This window comes from Eublepharis macularius, chromosome 3 (assembly GCF_028583425.1).
Source record: "Eublepharis macularius isolate TG4126 chromosome 3, MPM_Emac_v1.0, whole genome shotgun sequence".
NCBI lineage: Eukaryota > Metazoa > Chordata > Lepidosauria > Squamata > Eublepharidae > Eublepharis > Eublepharis macularius.
In genome coordinates this window covers 178,616,274-178,635,857 of record NC_072792.1, presented here as the reverse complement: position 1 = coordinate 178,635,857, position 19,584 = coordinate 178,616,274, and the positions used below count along the sequence as shown (strand labels likewise).

At 47.0% G+C, this 19,584-nt stretch overlaps 1 protein-coding gene across 2 annotated transcripts; it reads left to right on the top strand.

Annotated features, from left to right (window-relative positions):
- Positions 1-103: 103 nt before the first annotated feature.
- On the top strand, positions 104-19,355 carry AAMDC (adipogenesis associated Mth938 domain containing). 2 transcript variants are annotated; one of them, XM_054974618.1, is made up of 4 exons: positions 104-178; positions 11,484-11,637; positions 18,121-18,216; positions 19,134-19,355. In XM_054974618.1, the coding sequence occupies exons 2-4, from the start codon at positions 11,506-11,508 to the stop codon at positions 19,272-19,274; spliced, it is 369 nt and encodes a 122-aa protein (XP_054830593.1). In that variant the 5' UTR covers positions 104-178; positions 11,484-11,505; the 3' UTR covers positions 19,275-19,355. The 2 variants fall into 2 exon arrangements, with proteins under 2 accessions (XP_054830593.1, XP_054830592.1); XM_054974617.1 differs by lacking the exon at positions 104-178 and adding an exon at positions 3,612-3,700.
- Positions 19,356-19,584: the final 229 nt, after the last annotated feature.

Below are 19,584 nucleotides of genomic sequence, written 5' to 3'. Positions count from 1 at the left end.
GCGGATGGCTGTCGTCCAAAAGGGGCGTGGCTGGAAAAGAAGGAGGGGGTGTGGAATGTTTTTTTTAGGAGAGGCGGTGTGGCCAATGAGGGGGGGTGAGGGGGCGTGGCTGTCTCGGAGTGTGCGCGCGGGGCGGGGCAGGTGCGCGAGAGCCGCTCGCGCCTTCGCAGTTCGGCAGGTAAGAGCGTCGAGGAGGGGGACGGAGGGGGGTGCCTCAGCTGCGGTAGCGGCGAGCGCGTCGGAGTGGGAGCAGGGAAGGGAGGTCGCGGGTTCGATTCCACGCTCGGACCCCGAAAGTCGCCTAGCCTACCTTACAGGGTTACTGTGACATGATTAAAAAAGAGGCAGTATGGCGTTGCCAACCTCCAGGTGGTGGCTGAAGATCTCCCGGAATTACAACTGATCTGCAGGTTACAAAGATCAGCCAAAGGGGGACTCGATGGTCCCCTCCAAGGTTCCACCTCCGCAATCAGGCGGTTAATGCTTCAGACTGGCTATGGGTTCAAATCCGCCCTTGGGCTTTAGGCTTAGCATAGCCTAAGGAAATAGTGAAATAAAATGAAAGATCATTGGAAGAATGTAATAAAAATCCAGATAACTCAGTAATTGGGATTGGTTGGTGGTTTGATAGCTGAACTTGGAGGGTGGGGTTTGTTTATTTTTATTTTATCAAATGCATTACCAACCGATGTGAAGTAGGTTAGGCTAAGATTCTGAGACTGGCCCAAAGTCCCCGGGCAAGCTTCATGGTAGAACAGGAATTTGATCCTGGCTCTCCGAGATCTGACAGTAGCCGTTAACTACACTACACTCCATTTTTGAGACCCTGAATCTTGAACTGCTATGAACTTGCCCTTCTCAACCAGCAACAATTGAGCAACAACTGGGGGTTCAGGTGCTGCAAGACCCCAAGAAATTTTTGAAATGTGACCAATTACAGGGAAATTTTGAGGCCATATGAAACAGATATTAGAGCATATTCTAAGGTCAGTATTAAGGACTTCAACCCATTGGATTATGATTTTTTATTAAAATAGCCATATTTTAATAACAAATACTTTAAAAAAAACCTCCATCAATTTTGTTCAAAAATTCACGCATTTTAAAAAAAGTTGCTTCAGGGCCCCTCCAGGATTACAAGCCCTGAAGTTTAAGCTTCATTAGTTTTGTAGTAGATCCACCTCTGACACTGTGCTGGTGTTGGCTTTGTGCAGCTTCACATTCGTCCAGTATTGTCTTTTTGCTTGGCCTACCTTGCAGGGCTGTGAAGTAAAATAAAGGAGTACTAAGGGTGGAATAATAATAAGGCTGTCATTAGAAGGATGGTTCTTTTCTTTCCATCCCTTCCAGGGGAGCAAATATGGGAGCTGCCATGGTGTACTGATGGACTGGGGAGACTGAATTATTCATTTTTTTTTACCATCTACTATATTTTATTTTGAAAAACAAAATAGTAATAAAAAATGGTACAAAAGAGAACAACGACTTATATAACATACTTGTGTAAATCGAGGCTGAATTATTCAGAAGGACTTTTATACACCAGTAGGAGGGCCATATTGAAAGGAACTGTTTCTGAAAGACACTTGGGTAAAGGGTCAGGGACTGTAGGCTATGGTACTGTGTACTGTCTATTGCTGTAAGCATGTTCCTACTTGGAAATTTCCACATAGCTCAACATGCCATGTCTAATGGCTTATGCTTTATTTCCTCTCTGTACCAAATTTCCTCTTGTTTCAAATCCTTGCAAGCCAAACCTTTTTGCATTGATTATTGGAGGTCCTACCAATAATCAATGCAATGATTGCATTGATTTACGCTATGTAATCTGTCTTGAGTCTCAGTGAGAAAGGTGGACTATAAATTATGTAAGTAATTAAATAAATAAAAACTTTGAATTCCCACTCGGGCCCTGAAACTCGAATCACTCTTTAGCCTGCCTCTCATGACTTCAAACGGAAGGAAAAGAAGGACGGACTGAAAACCTAGACAAGTGTTGAGTGATGGGGCTGGCTTTTATGATGAAGTGCTCTCTCTTGCTCTCTCGCTCTCTTCTTTACACACCTCTGGGATTAAAATAAACTGTGCCTATTGCAAGTAGCATCCTAAACTAATCTATTGCACAGAGTGGTTATAAAATGGGGCTGCTGGGAAGAACATTGTATGCTGTGATTGGTATGACATGGCAACACATGCTCAGTCCTGTGTAAGGTTGCCAACTCTGGGTTTGGAAATTCTTAGAGATTTGGGGGTGGAGCCTGGAGAGGATGAGTTTTGGGAAGGAAGGTACCTCAGCGAGGTATAGTGCCATAGAGTCCACCTTCCAAAGCAGCCATTTTCTCCAAGAGGACTAATCTAGAGATTAGTTGTGGTTTTCTGAGGTTTCCAGGCGCCACCTGGAGATTGGCAACCCTAATGCAGCGCTTGTCTTACATCGTAATACTGTTTAGTATGTATTGCATTCATAAGTGTTTGAAACCTTTTGCGTCTGTGCAACACCCTTGCGAGCACCCATGAAAGACATCATTACGGATCTGCCGGATCAGGAGATAGAACATCTGTTTGGCTCATTGGTGGAACATCTGTTTGGCATGCAGAAGGTTCAACCCCCAGGTTCAATCCCTGTGAAAGACCTCACCTAAAACCCTCCAGTATAAATCAACTTCAGTATAAAGCAACTTCATGTGCCACACATGCAAGATCTTGAAATCAGGTTTCTCAAACTCATCATGCTTTTGGGCTGTTTAAAAATTCTTTTTTTTAAAAAACCCCTTTTAAATCCATATTCTTTTTGCTCAGAAAATGATCTTTCTGCTTTCATTCCTGTCGCTTTTTCAGTACACGTGTGTGTATGTGTGTGCGCTACTCGGGGCTTTTTTTTCTGGGAAAAGAGGTGGTGGATCTCAGTGAGTTGCCAGCACAGGGGGGCAACTCTTGGCAGGAGGTAGTGCCCCTGGTACCGCATGCACAAAGTGCGCACACACTCCCAGGACCATACAATGACATCACTTGGGGTCAGCTGGAACAAGGGGGTTGTTTTTAAAAGTTTAAATCGCCCTTGGCGAAAATGATCACATGGCTGGTGGCCCCGCCCCTTGATCTCTAGACAGAGGGGAGTTTAGATTGCCCTCCGTGCTGCTTGAGTGGCGCGGAGGGCAATCTAAACTCCCCTCTATCTGGAGATCGGGGCAGGGCCACCAGCCATGTGACCATTTTCAAGAGATGCCAGAACTGCGTTCCCGCTGAGAAAAAAAAGCCCTGGTGCTACTTCTTCTCTGCATGACATTTTGAAGAATTGCTTTTGTGTGCAACAGACACACCAGAGTATCACACCCTATACTGCATCCTGCCTAGGAATGTAAATGATTCTAGGTCTTTAATTTTGGTGGGAGGGAGACAGAATAAAAGTGCCCTTTTTTGTGCTGCAATGGTCAGTAATCGTTGGTGAGTGCAGCCCCCCCCCCCCCCGAACACCAGTTGCTTTGACATTTGAAACTGCAAACGGACATCCATTCCTGCCAAGTTGGGGAAAGAGTAATTTACTGTTGGCTGCTGAGGTTTGCGCCGGAATGAGGTTGCAAGGTTAGCGTTGCGTTATTTGATCCTTTCTGGAACTGTCAGCAGGGGTTCCTTACGGTTTTCCAGCAGGACGGGATAATCTGTTGATCCAGAGATTGCTTTTTGAAAGAGAGAGAAAGAAGTGGGTGTTTTAAATGTTTTCTTCTTAGACGATGACAGTAGTCCTCTCCTTGTGAAAGGCTTATTGCAAAAAAAACCCAAACGGGAACAATGTAAAGAACGGTAGCAGGAGGGTGTACGCATCTCAGCTTGAAATTCCAGGTGTATCGAAAGCAGAGCTTTGAACAATTCAAGCTGTTGAATTCCATGTTTTGAAAGTCACTGGAGGGGTGTGCTGTTTGCTGTTGAAAAGAAATCGCTCTTTTGGATTTAGGAACCGCAGAAGAACAATTGGTTTTCCGTGCTGAGCTGCTAGCGTTCTATGAAAGCAAAGCTCCGCTGAAATCAGCAAGGCTTGCTCCCAAACAATACGACGACAGCAAGACTCTGTATTTGGAAAAATGAGCCTTCCAGCTTTGCGCAGAACTCTTCTGTTAAGCATGTCTCTTTTGACACACAACAGAAATAGATTTGCAACCGAGGAGGGGAGTATGGGTTTGTTTTCATGTCAGCCTCTCTGTGTCTCTCAGCCTCGTGACTCTCTTTTCTCTACTCATTTGGTATTCCCCTCTTGGGTTTCCCTGCAGTCTGGTGAAGACAAATTACATCTGGGTGGATTGGGCCCACGCTGGGAGGGTTGAGGCGCTTTAATCTTTCCATCTGGAAATAATTTTGCTGCTCTTGTTATTACTGCTTCACTCGAAGAGTAAATAGTTATGAAAAAAACTGCCACAGGATACAGTTGTAGTAAGAGAGGCAGGGATGTGGGGGGCACCAGAGCAGCAACATAATGATGTCATTTCCAGGCTGAACCCAGATGTGATGTCTCATGCTCTAGGTTTTACTGTAGAGTTTCTGCTGAATCCTAGAGCGGCATGACTTCTGGGTTTGGCCAGGAAATGACATCACTACTGTATGTCACTGCACCATCCATTTTTAAAATTATTTTTACTTCTGCCAATCTACTGAGTGGCAGCAGCTTGGTGGCAACTTGTGGTGCGGGAGACGGCAAGCCAACTGATGACTGTTAATGTAGTTGTCTTCAAAGGACAAATTCACGAAGGATCGATCCATCAATTTGCCTCGCAGATTAAATAGAGCTTGCATGTCCAGAGGATAAATATCTTTGGTAGAGGGCAGCCACAGGGGGAGGCTTTGGTCTTTGAATCTTGCTTGTATGCCTCTCTAGGGGGTATCTGTTTGGACACTGTTCAGTAGGATGCTAGACTAGATGGGCTATTGGGCTGATCCAACAAGGTTCTTTTGGGGGGTTAACCACACTTACACCTCCCCTCAGCCCCATTTGAATTGGAGTCCTGTAGGGTTGCAGTTACCCTGACCTGGATAGCCCAGGTGAGCCCAATCTTGTCAGATCTCAGAAGCTAAGCAGGGTCAGCCTTGGTTAGTAATTGGATGGTTAGACCTCCGACAAAGACCAGGGCTGCAGAGGCAGGCAATGGCAAACCACCTCTTTTAGCCTCTTGCCATGAAAACCCCACCAGGGGTCATCCGAAGTCAGCTGTGACTTGAGGGCACACCCCACCACCACTGCTTCAATTAAGGCTGTTTGCAGACATTTTTTTTTCTTTGCTCTAAGACTGGACCACTGGTTTTTTTTAAGAACATATGCACAATGCCATCTTCCAATGGTCTCCTTTCCATGTTCTCAGCATTGCACGCTCCTTCTCAAACCTACTTTGCTACGATCTTTTCGGGAAGAACGTAGTCCATTAGCCCACTGTCTGGATGGGAAAGAGCGTGCTTTCGAAGGGCCCGTCCATACTGTCTACAGTTTCTTTCTGTCAGAGCCGTGACAGCCATTTCCTTCACTATGCCACTGCAGGACTTTTCATTTTTTTAAAAAAGGTCAGTAATCGCTATAGCCCTGTAGCAATTACTAATTTTTCTTTTAAAGCCCTCCAGTACACCAGTGGGGAAATGGTGGCTGACAGCGGGGAGTGCCCAGAAAACTCTGGTGTGGCTTCTCCGTCGCCAACGCAAATGCTTCTGTGTTGGCGCAGCAGTGAATGAATGCAAAGTGGAGAATCCTCGCCTTGTGGGTGCAGTTTATGTTCAAGCAGATGCTGCAGAAATCCAGTTGCAGATTTCCGGTGACCGTTTGGAGCAGCCCTCCCTCTGCCCTTCTGAACCGCTGCCGGCTCTGCTTTTCTAGTCTCTCCATTCCCTCCACTCCCACCTCCAGCTTTCTCAGGTTCCTTTTTTCTGTCCCTAGATTTATCTGCCTGCTCTCCCCCCCTTTCTGGGATCACAACAGTTCAGTCAATAGAAAACAGGAGTTGTTTCATTATCATCGCTACCACCACTAGTATAGATTTTAGACTGTCAAGAACCAGTGGCCGTGGCTGCTTTTTGTTTAAATCCGCAAAGGTTCCGATAAATTAACTGGCTTGGGGAGGTCATAGCCCCAAATCTTTTTACCGCTAGCCGATTTAAATCTCTGCTATTGGCACAGTAAATGCGTTTGCAATTCCAGGAGTTCTGTAAATGAGCTCATAAGCTTCCCCCCCCTCCTCTATTTAGAGGGCAGACATGCAGGACCCTGGTTTGGGGTTTAACCTTCCCCTCTCCTTCCGCTGTTCCGGCCTGAGGTGGTGTAGCAGAGCAGCCGGTTTACCCCATGCTCATTGGGAAGGCAGAGATCTTGAAGGACGTTGTACTCCACACCTTTGATGGAGTTCTTCTGACCCTTGTAGGATCAGTGATGCAAAACTGAACTATTCAAAAAGGCTTTTTGCTCAAATGGGAGGGCTGTATTATAGGGAAGATGCTTCGCTAATGAGTTAGGGACCATAGACTTCATCACTATATTGCCTTACATATTATCTGCTGCTTTAAATATGTACTCCTATGTACCACCAGTGCTCCATGTTGTCAAATGTCAGTCCTAGAATTGATTATGTTCTGCTTTCATTTTTTTCCCTGCTCTGTATTGGATTCTTGCGAATACTATGTCTTTTAAACTTGTATCTATTTACCCTATGGTATTGTTTATGAAATGTCCTCGATACTGTATCGAAATGTACTTGATACTGATTGTACGAATCTCATATTGTGTGATCCGCCTTGAGTCTCAGTGAGAAAGGCGGACTATAAATGACATAAATAAAATAAATTGGATCCAGCGCTGCTGCTAGAAAAGCACGTTAAGGCTGCTGTAAAAAATGTTTTCTGCCACCTCAGTCTACCCTGGAAGAGGGCTTCCTACCTCAACACCGCCAATCTGGCCACCGGGATCCATGCCACAATAACATCAAGACTTGACTACTGTAATGCATTATACATAGGTCACCCTCCTAAGCTAACTCCGAGACTCCAGTTGGTGCAGAGCAATTATTATCAGGAGCTAGGAGAAGAATGAATGTTATTCCCCGTTATGCAGTCCCTCCACTGGCTACTTATTAGTTACCAGGCCCAATTCAAGGTATTGGCTATCACATACAAAATCTTAATGGCCTTGGACTGTAGAGTTACCAGGCCCCCCACGGGGGTGTGGGAATCTCCCACTCCCAGCCTTCGCCCCCCCCCCCACCACCACCACTCACCTGGCTGGTGGTGGGGAAAGCACAGGAAATGGGTCTAGGAGGTCCAGAGCATAGAGGAGCTTGCTTCAGAGCTCGCTCTTGTCGCGCCAGGTATGACGTCATCACATGAGAGATGTGTTTGGTGTAGAGCCAGTCCGGTGTCGTGGTTAAGAGCGCGGGACTCTAATCTGAAGAACTGGGTTTGATTCCCCACTCCACTTGTAGCCCGCTGGGTGACCTTGGGTCAGTCACAGCTCTCTCAGAGCTCTCTCAGCCCCACCCACCTCACAGGGTGATCGTTGTTGTGGGGATAATGATAACATACTTTGTAAACCGCTCTGAGTGGGTATTAAGTCATCCTGAAGGGCGGTATATAAATCCAGGGCTGGATATAGGGTTGCCAGCGCCCAGGGCAACCCAAGTCCGGCGCTGCGTGATGACATCACTTCCGTGACATCATCACACGAGGAGCGTGCCGCCCGCACAGCTCGCCAGCTGCCCCTTCATGCCATCGAGTTGGCAGAGGCAGCATGGGGGGCTGGGAAGCCGCCCATGCCATTCGCCTGCCCCACAGGACAGCCCGCCCCCCTGTCCTGCGGGGCAGGTGAATGGTGTGGGCGGCTTCCCAGCCCCCTGTGCTGCCATTTACCTGCCCCACAGGACAGAGGGTGTGCAGCAAGCCGGCTGCCCCCTGTCTTGCAGGGCAGGTGAATGGCGTGGACGGCCTCCCAGCCCCCCGCGCTGCCGCCCCCGCACTCCCGGCAGCTGGCAGCTGCACCCAGTGCCCCCTCTTTGGCGGCGCCGGGGGCAGACTACCCCCCTGCCCCCCCATTGATCCAGCCCTGTATAAATCAAATATTATTATTATACCTATGTTCCACCAAGGCAACTTTGCTCATCTGAACGGGGCCTTCTCTGTGGTGGTTTCAGTCCAATCTCTAGAGTAGAACAGCAAGATTTGGGGCCAGTGACACTTTAGAGACCCACAAGATTTTCACAGTGTAAGCTTTTGAGAGTTAGGTGTCAGAAGAAGGGAGCAGTGACTCTCGAAAGCTTACACTCTGAAAATCTCATTGGTCTCCAAGGTGCCACCGGACTCAAATCCTACTGTTCTACTGCAGACCAACACAGCTACCTAACTAAGGGTGATTCCGCACACGTTGGATAATGCACTTTCAATGCACTTTAGCTATCGTTTGGAAGTGGGTTTTTTGTTCCACACTCGAAAAATTCAGTTCCAAATGATCTCTAAAGAGGATTGGAAGTGCGTTATCAGCCTAAATTATCCTCACCGGAGTTTTTCTGCACAAAGTCTTGTGCCTTCGGAAACAGACACAACCTTTTTTCCCCCCTGCACACTTGGTCTGATCCAGGCTTATGAACAACCACTCTTCGTAGCCCCGAGTACCCAGGCAAATTGCTTCCAGTTGTTCAGGCAGAGATGCACATACAAGTTTCCAAGAACAGCCCTCTGGAAGCCGGTCGAGCAAATAGATAATTGACAACTAGAGTTATGTCTGTTTTGTACATTTGTGCGGCAAGAAAAAGCGAACCCCACGATCTATGTATGCAGTGCCTTTTCGTTATATTTGCATAATGTCTGGGCCTAATTTTATTTTTTGTTGGCTCTGGGAGACTGAAGCCCTGAGTGCCTCCCCCTGAAATCTTATTCAGCCTGAATTTCAGAGACTTTGTTGGGCAAAGCCGCGAGCTGCCAAGCATGTCATCGAAACCATACGGTTTAGTCCAGTCTTTTTTTTTTTTAATGACATGATCAGGTATCAGGGCCCCCACAGGGGAGCTGGCTATGGGAAGGGGCCAGGGGCAAGCATCAGTAATTGAGGGCAGGCAAGGGTCGAGTCCCCTGGGCAACAAACAAAGGTCAGATGGGAAGGGACTGGAAGTGTAATTTAAGCGAGTTCTCCAAAATAGGAGCTTCTCTAGGCGAGATGCAGACAGTGCCGGCACCAGGGTTTCTGGCGGCGTGCGCACAGTGCGCGTGTGCGCATGCCACGGACTGCGCGATGACATCATCACGCAGCGCAAGCCAGGGGCATTCACCGGCAGATGGCTGGGGTGGCGGGCCGAGGCTGCTCCGTGCTCCGCACGCCACCCCAGCAGCGGCTCGTGGCTGCTGCGCCCATCTGGGGGCGTGTGGCGGCAGCACGGGGCTGGCTGGTTGCAGCAGCTGCGGGCCAGCCATGCCAGCTCCACGGTGCGCGCCTCTGCCCCCGACACCCCCTCCGGCACCTCTCCAGTGCCCTCGCGCCTGAGGCCACCACCTACCTGGCCTCTATGGGTGCGCCGGCCCTGGATGCAGAGCAACTCAAGATGCTGCATGCCAGAGATCGTGGAGCTAATTAGTACATATAGGGACCAAGAGAAGAGATGCCAGAGTGGGGTTACCTGCCCACTGCGCTGGAGGGCTAAATCTTTCTCCTGCCCTGAAAGAGTGACACTTTTTATGAATCAAAATCCCTTTTCGATGTCATGTCTGAGCTCCATCCATATCAAACAACAAAAGGAAAGTGGTCTCTAACACAGCAAGTATACACGGAGGACCCCATTCAAAGACACAGTCCTAAGAGATCACTGTATATAAAGTATCATTTTAAAATGTCAGTGAAAGTGCAAAAAATTCCACCATATACTAATGGGAGTTTGCCTGCAGAGAAAAGGAAAGGAAGAAACCGGATCATCATATCGTTATGTTACAAAAACGGTGGAACTCACCACCGTTGTTTCTCCAGTGACAATTTATTGATAATCATTGGGACATTGTCTGATTGTGAATACTGATATTAGGCATTGGTTAAATAATTGTCAGAGAGCTTGGAATATTATTAAGAGCTATAATGTTTATTGGGATTTTTTGCACTTTCACTGACATATTAAATTTATACTTTATATACAGTGGTCTCTTAGGACTGTGTCTTTGAATGGGGTCCTCCGTGTATACTTGCTGAGCCCCATCCATGCCAATTTTAATGATCCTTTTGTGCCGAACCAATGTATCCTGCTGTAACTCGATGTCATTTTGCCAATGTCATAACTATTTCTTTCACAGGTGTTTATCTAATAAACTGCAGCAGCTTCCAGTGCTTCTGACCTTGTATGCTTCTCCCTCTCAGACTTTGCTATGTCTTGCTTCTTAGTGACTCAACTTGATATTGCAAATACGTGAAACGTTCTCACACAAGAAAAGCGCCAAAATCTTGTTTATGATTGGGGGGGGGGGGGGAGAGCAGACTTGAATGTGAAAAGAGAAGTCTCTCTCACGTGATGTCATTCCTATCGACTTTTACTCTTGCTGCTTAGATGCTTACCTTGCTTCTGAGTAGTCCTATGGACATATATATGGAAATGATTTCTGAATAAAAGCCATTTAACCAAGAATCTGTCTTGCTCCAATGGTCCAGGCATCTGTCTACCATATCCTGTCATTCATGGCCTGACATTCGGGGGCAAAGGGAACACCCCAGGCCACGATGCTCCAATCCAAGGCTCTGACACCCTTAAGTGAAACCAAGGGCTTCCAAACTGGCCCAGGAGACTGGGCCGTAAAGCAAAATACCTGGATTCATAAACAGAGGTGGTATGGGGCCAGTTTGTTGCTGTTGGACAGCTCTCCAATCCTCCAGTGGCCGAAATAACCACTGCTACAAACTCCCAAGTGGAACGGACCAGCTCTGCTTTTGTTTCTCTCATTACAGCTTTCATGGCCGCCTGGGGTGTATGGTGTTGTATTGAATTTGTATTCACGTGTTTTTCAAAAGTGGCTGTTCCTTTTCAAAATGTACTTGAAAAACAAATCTGCAACAAATTTGTAGCAATGTTTAGTGCCAAAAAAAGGAAAGATGCTTTGTTGCCCCAAGCTAGGTACACTCATTGCTTCCTCCGTAGCGTTGCTGCAGGGGGCATGGCTTAGATGCAACCGAGAAGGGTCAAGGGGGGCGCCCATTACTTCCTGCACCCCCAATGCCAGGGACCGATCCAAGACCCTGTAGTACATCAGTGTTCACAATTTTTGTTAGTCTTATAGGTGCTACTGGACGCTTGCTCTTTAAATTGTTTGTTAGTGTTTAAAATTGCTGCCTCGGTGACCCTATTTTGGGTGCTAGAGCATCCCAACGCAAACTGATGTGCCGTTCTCAGCTGTTCTGCCCGGAATCTTCCAGGAGGGCCTGATCCCGTCAAGGCTGCTCCTTGGCTGTAGTTTTCCTTTTTTACCATGCAGATCTGTTTTTTTTTTTAATCTTTCAGGCATTTTTCTCTCCGTTCGACAATGTCTTCTCCAGAAATCGCTTCCCTCTCTTGGGGGCGGATGACAGTGAAAGGGTGTTCTACGACATACAAGGACTGCAAAGTGTGGCCAGGAGGCAGCCGGACGTGGGACTGGAGGGAAACCGGAACAGACGTAAGCGTCTCCATCACCCTTCGCTCTTCAGGAGCCACTGTGGTCTCAGAATATTTATCTGTCATATTTTTATACCACCCTTCCTCTAAGGAGATCAGGGTGCCTTATATAATACACAGCCTACCTCCATTTTATTCTCACAACACTCCTGTGAGGTAGGTTGGACTTGAGCGTGTCCAACTGACTCAAGGTCACCCAGCAAGCTCTTATAGCGAGTGGGAATTCGAACCCAGGTCTCCCATATCCTAGTCTGACACTCTGGGCCAAGCTACAAGTGACGAATGACACAGGGTGGACCCTTGTCAGCTTCCCTCAAGTTTTGATGGGAAATGTAGGCATCCTGGTCTTGCAGCTTGGCTCTCCGACTGCTGTCCACTGGACTTTTCAGCTGTCACTTGTCCAACATTCCGCCAGGCTGCCTACATTTCCCATCAAAACTTGAGGGAAGCTGACAAGCGTCCAACCTGCGTCATTTGTCACTTGTGGTTTGGCCCTCAAACTGGTACACCACAGTAACTCTTGAAATATAATACTATAACTAATTTCTGTGCACCCTTTATAAGCATTTGTTTAATTCATTTATCCCCAATGGGGACCAAAAACGGTTTGCATAGTTCCTCTCGCCTCGATTTTTTTCCTCACAACAACCTTGTGAGGTAGGTGAGGATTCGAAACTAGTCTCCCAGATTTTAGTTCTGGAATTCAGATTCTAGACCAGGGCCAGGCCTTTTTCGGCCCTGCCACCCACCTGGTGGAACTCTCTGTCTTTGGAGACCCAAACCCAGTGGGACCTATTACTATTCCGCCGGGCTTGTAAGACAGATGTTCCGCCAGGCTTATGGGGTTGAGGCAGGCAGTTTCTCTAACCAGCCTTCCACCAGTAGGGAGGGGGGGACATGTTGCCCTCCCAATTTTGGGTTGTGATTGAGTGGATGGCCACCCTGCCCCATGCGCCCTGATGTTTACAGAAATGGGTATGCATTGAGTGCGCTGTACCATGATGTTTTAATATAACTGTAACTGCTGCCATTGTTTTTAGTTTACTGTCATGTTGTGCTCTGCTTTGAGCCCGCTTGCGGGGAGAGCAGGCAAAAAGTCCAATAAATAAATAATTTAACACTCTAACTACTACACTGTACTGCGTCCCTCTAAGGTATCTTTTCATTGCTTGAACTAGTTCATTCACCTTTCTGATGCTCAGTCTCTCCTGGGGCACAACCCATTTTTTTAATCGTTTATGGGTTTTATAATGGGTGATGGGTCAATTGAGGCTAGGATATGCTTGCCAACCTCCAGGAGGGGCCTGAAGATTTCCCAAAGTTACAGCCAGTCTCCAGGCAACATAAATCAGTTCCCTTAAAGGAAATGGCTTCTTGGGAGGGTGGGTTTTATAGTATTATATGCCCACAAACCCTGTCCTCCCCAGATTCCACCCTGAGATGTCTAGGAGTTTCCCATCCTGAAGTTGGCAACACTAAACTAGGACCTTGGGGAACTCCCCACCACTGGCTTTCCTAGCCCAGTTCCCCCCAACTTGATTGTGTTTGGTAGAGGACAAATTGGCAGGAGGCTCGAAATGACACATAGAAGAGAGCATCGTCTATCTGATGCAATTTGCAGCGAAAGCAGAAAAGAGACTCCCAGGGGCTTTTATTGTGAGCAGTCTGTCAGGGACGGCGCTAACTTACGGTTCTGCAGCTCTTCAAGCATCCGTATCCATTTCTGAATACAGCAGATGTATGAAATCTGGTTCCTACGCAGGGGTCGCCACCTCTATGAGAAGCCAATTTATGATGTCCAGGGAGGAAACGTTCCTCTGCTGGGCAGAGGGTGGCGATTTGAAATTCACGCCGCGGCAAGTTGGCACCTTTGCATCAGAGCTGGGTGATGGGAGAGAGGAATTCTTGGCCAAGAAAACGTCCATTCTGGCCTTGGCGTAAACGAGCAGATTTTGTGCCCTTTATACTGCTTCGCTAAGTCTGTGTTCAGAATCCTGATTTTAAAAAAAATGTTGAAAGGCTTGTAGGTTTCGGTCTGAGCTCATAAAGATTCGGAGTATCGCCGAGATTTGCAGAAGGAGAGGGGAAGTAGAAAGGAAAGAGAATGGACACGCTTGTGATCTCTGGTTATTACCTACAGGGTAATTCCAAGAGATGCCCTTAACTCTGCCTCCATTTGGAAATCCTTCTGCACTGAAGTCCCCCCTAAAAGACACCCATCTTCTGTGCTTTAAGCCACGCCCCCTCCTGTCCCTCTTAAGTCAATCCTTGTGTTTGCTTCGGACTCCACCTCATTTTCATTCACCTCCCTCCAGTCCATGAAAATCAAACTTTCGGTTTCTTTATTCCCTGACCCGCCTATAGCAAGAGATGCACCTCAGCTCGCCAGCTCCAGACAGAGGCTTTTTCTGCACAGGTGATTTTTGCCACGTTTGTCCCCGTACCTCTTTAGGTTTTCTTCCGAATTCCGGACAATTAACTCCCCCTTCAGACTTCAGTGTCTTGTTTCAAAGGTTCTCTTCTAAGTTCTCGAGTTTGGAAGAGAACCCTTGGAAAGCCGCATTGAAATCTGAAGGGGGAGTTCGTCGTCCAAAATTCGGAAGAAAACCCAAAGAGGTTTGGGGCCAAATGCCACAAAAATTGCGCATGCAAAAAAGGCCCTTGTCTGTGTAGCTTGAGGGTCTAGAGCAGGTTTGGTGTAGGGGTTAGCGCCTCAGACTAGGATCTTGGAAAACCAAGTTCAAATCCACGCTCTGCCATGGAAGCTCACTGGGTGACCTCGGGGCCAGTCGCCCACACAGTCTAACCTACTTTGCAGGGTGGTTGTGAGGATAAAATGCTGGAAAGGAGAATTATGTAAGCCACCTTAGGTCCCCAGTGGGGAGAAAGACAGGGTATCAATGAAGTAAGGTTGCTTGTTCCTCCTCAGTCTTGTCCCCACGAGCTGACACGTGACCTTCGTCCAGTCTCCCACTCTCTCAGCCTGGCCTACTTTGCAGGGCAGTTGTAAGGCTAAAATGGAGGAAGAGAGAATCACACACATAATAATCACTGTACTTATATACCGCTCCTCTAGACAGATTAGTGCCTCACTCAGAGCAGTGAATAAGTTAGTGTTATTATTATCTCCACAATACAGCTGGGGAGCTGGGGCTGAGAGGAGTGGCTTACCCAAGGCCACCTGCTGAGCAGTCATGGGATTCGAACCAGTTGAGTGCTGGTTCGCAGCCAAGCTACTTAACCACTGTGCTACAGCAGCTCCTTGGAGCTGGACTCCTTGGAGGAAGTGGAGCGGGGTGGGGGGAATGAGATATACACCTTGGTCATTGGTATTGCCTGTTCTGACTGCTGTTCCAGGCCGATTCGCACATTATGAAGTCCTTGTGTCTCTCACAGGTCTCGTTGAGCAGATGCGCACTGTTAGTTATATGTTGAATCTTCATTCCCAGGCGTGTGCTTGCCTCGTCTAGATTGGGATTCCTGTGGAGAGAAAGGGTTTAAGGGCTTAATCTCCCCCTCACCCCCAAGTTATCTGTCCCACTTGGAGAAACTGGTGGCTACATGGGAGTTTCTTCAGTACGGCAAATAGTGGCTCCCCCAGTCCATTTAGGTAGTGAAAACCGGGGGGGGGGAGGATTAAAGCTCCTCTCCCCACATGCCAGACGCCTGATCAAAATTGGGCCCACGTGTGCCTGGGAATTAATTTCTGAACGTGGGTCTCCTAGATTTTGTCTAGGAGACAAGGACATTGTAACATGTCAATTGGAGAAAGGTTTATTACCTGAGTGCCTTTTACACGAGATACTGAGGATTGGGGCCTTCTGGTGTGAGCCTGCCGTGCAGAAAAAGCAGGGCTTTTTTTCAGCGGGAACGCAGTGGAACAGAGTTCCGGCACCTCTTTAAAAAGGTCACATGGCCAGTGGCCCCGCCCCCTGATCTCCAGACAGGAGTTTAGATTGCCCTCCACGCCACTGGCAATTTAAACTTAAAAAAAACTCCCCCCTTGTTCCAGCTGACCCAGAGTGGTTAAGAGCAGTGGTTAAGAGCATGGGACTCTGATCTGGAGAACCGGGTTTGATTCCCCGCTCCTCCTCTTGAAGCCAGCTGGGTAACTTTGGGTCAGTCGCAGCTCTCTCAAGTTCTAAATTTTTCTTTATTTAAACTATAAACTATACACCATCACATAATAAACAATAAACATAGAGAATAAGAAAAACACACAGTTCTAAACATGACACACTAACAATACGTATATCTATATAATTAAAAGGAAAAGGGAAAAGAAAACAAAACAAAAAAAAACCCTAGATTACACTACAGGTTGAGTTCTGATTTTCTCCGCAGCAAGTATATATCATTTCTAGAGTCACACGTATTCTATGTTAGTCACAAAACCCCTCCTTTTTCTATTGTTCATGTTTCTTAATCCATAAATGCAGTCGCAGCTCTCTCAGAGCCCTCTCAGCCCCACCCACCTCACAGGGTGATTGTTGTGGGGATAATAATAACATACTTCCTAAACCGCTCTGAGTGGGTGTTAAGTTGTCCTGAAGGGCAGTATATAAATCGAATGTTGTTATCTTCAGCCCTGCGCTATTCTGGAGTTGGCGTCTTTCCCTTCACCATATGACATACTCTCATCCCTTTCACGTCTTGGCCATTGAAGTCCTCCGAACTGGGGTGGGGGGAGAGGATCCCGGTAGGTATCTGAATTCCCCATTGCCGCTAGAAAAGTAATCAAGTAAAAAAAAAATCTTTTGGGGCCCAACGCAGCTAACACTGCCTAGATCCAAGACACCTTGCTAGTTATTTTTAGTTTGGTTTCCTCCTGCCTTTTCTAAATAAGCAGAATTGCTTCTTCTGTTTTTTAATGCACTGACCTCCACGATATCAGGGTGAGTCTTTTGTGTTGCTTGAAATAAAATCTTTTTTTCAAAGCACTGTTGCTTCCAGATTGCTACATGCAGGCAAGCGGTACCTTTCTCAGGCCAATTATCCTAATTACAGCAAACCGTTTCTTCCCTTTTTGGAGTCCGTGTGACTACCATTAAATGACAGCGAGGAAGGGGGTTAGCTCCAGGGAAGATATTTTTTTCTCCTTTCTCCCCCCATCAGCTACAAAAACATTTAAATTGTTCCATGTGCTACATCTTTCAGAGTGTGTGTGTGTATGAAGTAGTTACCCTCTTATTTTCACAACCATCTGTGGCCCCACAAAAGCACAGTGGCAGAAAACAACCGCCACCTTTGAGACAAAGTTCTTGTGTTTTTGAGACAAGTGATCAGTTACTGCCTGCTCGCTCCTGGAATAAACCTTCCCATTTGCACATCAGCCTGAGAATGTAAGGTAGAAACTGGACTGTTATGCTTCTTTTGAAGAATTAAAAAATACCCCCAAACCCCATTCAAGACAGCTGCACCTTGTGCGCTAACTTCTTAATGCAAAAAGATAGCTGCCTCCAATGTCTTATTGTGCAAATGAATGACAAATTGCCATTTCAGGGCACACAAAAAACAAGCACAGAGGTTGAAGAAGACCACATTTTTTTTTAATTGTTGTGGGGATAATAGTGATAATAATAACATATTGTCGAAGGCTTTCACGGCCGGAGAACGATGGTTGTTGGGGGTTTTCCGGGCTGTATTGCCGTGGTCTTGGCATTGTAGTTCCTGACGTTTCGCCAGCAGCTGTGGCTGGCATCTTGCCAGCCACAGCTGCTGGCGAAACGTCAGGAACTACAATGCCAAGACCACGGCAATACAGCCCGGAAAACCCCCAACAACCATCAATAATAACATACTTTGTAAACTGCTCTGAGTGGGTGTTAAGTTGTGGGGAGATGGCTGTTCAGAGGGTTTGTTAATTTCCTCTTTGCCTCCTGAAGGCTCTGTCAGTTTCACCTCCCCTTCTAAGAGGCTAAGAGGAAATAAACCCTCTGAGCAGATATCTCCCTGAGTCTGTAGAGAGGGGAAATTGACAAAGCCTTCCGATCTCTCTTAAAACTCAGCTTCCTGGCTAACATTGCGACTCCCTTCATGTGCTCCTCCTTGTGTAATTTGTCTCTTGTAGCTTAGCTCTCAGAAACAAGGCATAGATGCAGAGGAGTTAGCCGTGTTAGTGTGTAGTAGCAAAATCAAAAAGAGTCCAGTAGCACCTTTAAGACTAACCAACTTTATTGTAGCATAAGCTTTCGAGAATCACAGTTCTCTTCGTCAGATGCATCAGAAAAAAGGCATACACACATAGCCCACCCTTGTATAGTAAATGCTGTAATACAATCGCCCAGCCGACACCACAGCTTTTGTGATTACATAAACTCGCGTTCAGTTGATCTGAAAATGTAGAAGGGGACTCCGGGCAGACTTTTGGAAAGGTGCCTGCTTAAGTAATATGCCAGAACCCTTCACCCCCCTCTAAAAATGACTAAAATGCAGGGAGGGATCAACATCTTTGGCTAACGTTGTCTTTTCCTTCTCAACGCAGCATTTCCCTGGTGTGCAGCCAGCAGATGTTGAAGAAGTTGTGCAGAAGGGTGCGAAAACTTTAGTGATTGGCCGTGGCATGAGCGAAGCCTTGCAGGTAGTTACGCTGGGGAAGATGAGCCGGGAGCCTGGAAACCAACATCACCAGGTTTTGTGGCCTCAAAATCTAGCTAACGGCTTTAGTCTCACACAGTGTTCTCATCTCCCCCTTCCTGAAGCAGCCCAAAATGCCTTCCCCAAATGCTCGTGGGGACAGGGGACTGCAGCGGGAAGGAGGAATTAGAGAAAATTACCCTTCCCCACATCCTGCGCTGGATAGCCCAAGTGAGCCTGATTTCATCAGATCTCAGAAGCTAAGCTGGCTCGGCCTTGATTAGTAATTGGATGGGAGACCTCCAATGAAGACCAGAGTTGTAGAGGCAGGCAATGGCAAACCACCTCTTAATTTGCTCTTTGCCTCCCCAAAGGTTCTGTCAATTATTAACAAACTCTCTGAGAAACGATCTTTGCCAGCTCTGTAGAGAAAGGTGAAACTCAAACGACGCTTCCCAGCTAACATTGCATCTCCATTCACTTGAGCATCCTCGTGTAATTCGTCTCGTGTAGTTTAGCTCTGAGAGGAGTGGCTTACCCAAGGCTACCTGCAGAGCTCATGGCAGTAGTACCGCACAAACATACCTAACTGCATACAACAATGTTCTCCACGTTCCTTCAGAGATAAATGGGTTGCTACAGGAGAGCAGCTCTTTTCTGGAACCCAGTCTCTGGGACTGTTTCCCTTGAAAGGTAGACCTGGCACCATTTCTGGGACAAAGCCCACCTTATTTTGCAGTACTTTTAAAAGTATGCAAGATCTCTTCCCCTTGTTTCTCTTTATGCTTTTAATTGCTGCTGCTAATCTAGGACCGGTTTCCTTTCAGTTTGTACTGCCGTAATTTTCATCTACCCTGTAGAGGGCTTCGTGCCAAGAAGTAACTAAATCCGTGTCCCTCCCGTTTACCCCTCCCTTTCAAGGTGCCATCCTCCACTGTGGACTACCTCAAGAAACACGGGATCGATGTGTTGGTTCTGCAGACAGAGAAGGCCGTGAAAGAGTACAATGCGTTGGCCACCCAAGGGGTTAAAGTGGGCGGCGTCTTCCATTCTACCTGCTAGAGCAAGAGGCACGGCCCTGCCTCTCGCCATCTTGTGCCTTTGGCTAAATAAAAAAGAGCCCGTTTGGGGATGGCTTCTGAATTTCTTTTCAAGCTCAAAATGAAAAAATGACATACATGCAAAAATACGAGGTGGTGTGAGTCATAGTATGGAGGACTTGCCCATAAAAATAGCAGAACTTAAGCCACTGGTCGTCTTTTTTTAAGCCCAGCTTCAAAGTTTGACTTTCCAAATTCATTACCAGGATTTTAGAATTTTGCCAATTTTTTGCATTTTATCATTTTTGCAGGAGAAAATGGGTGCCCAACAT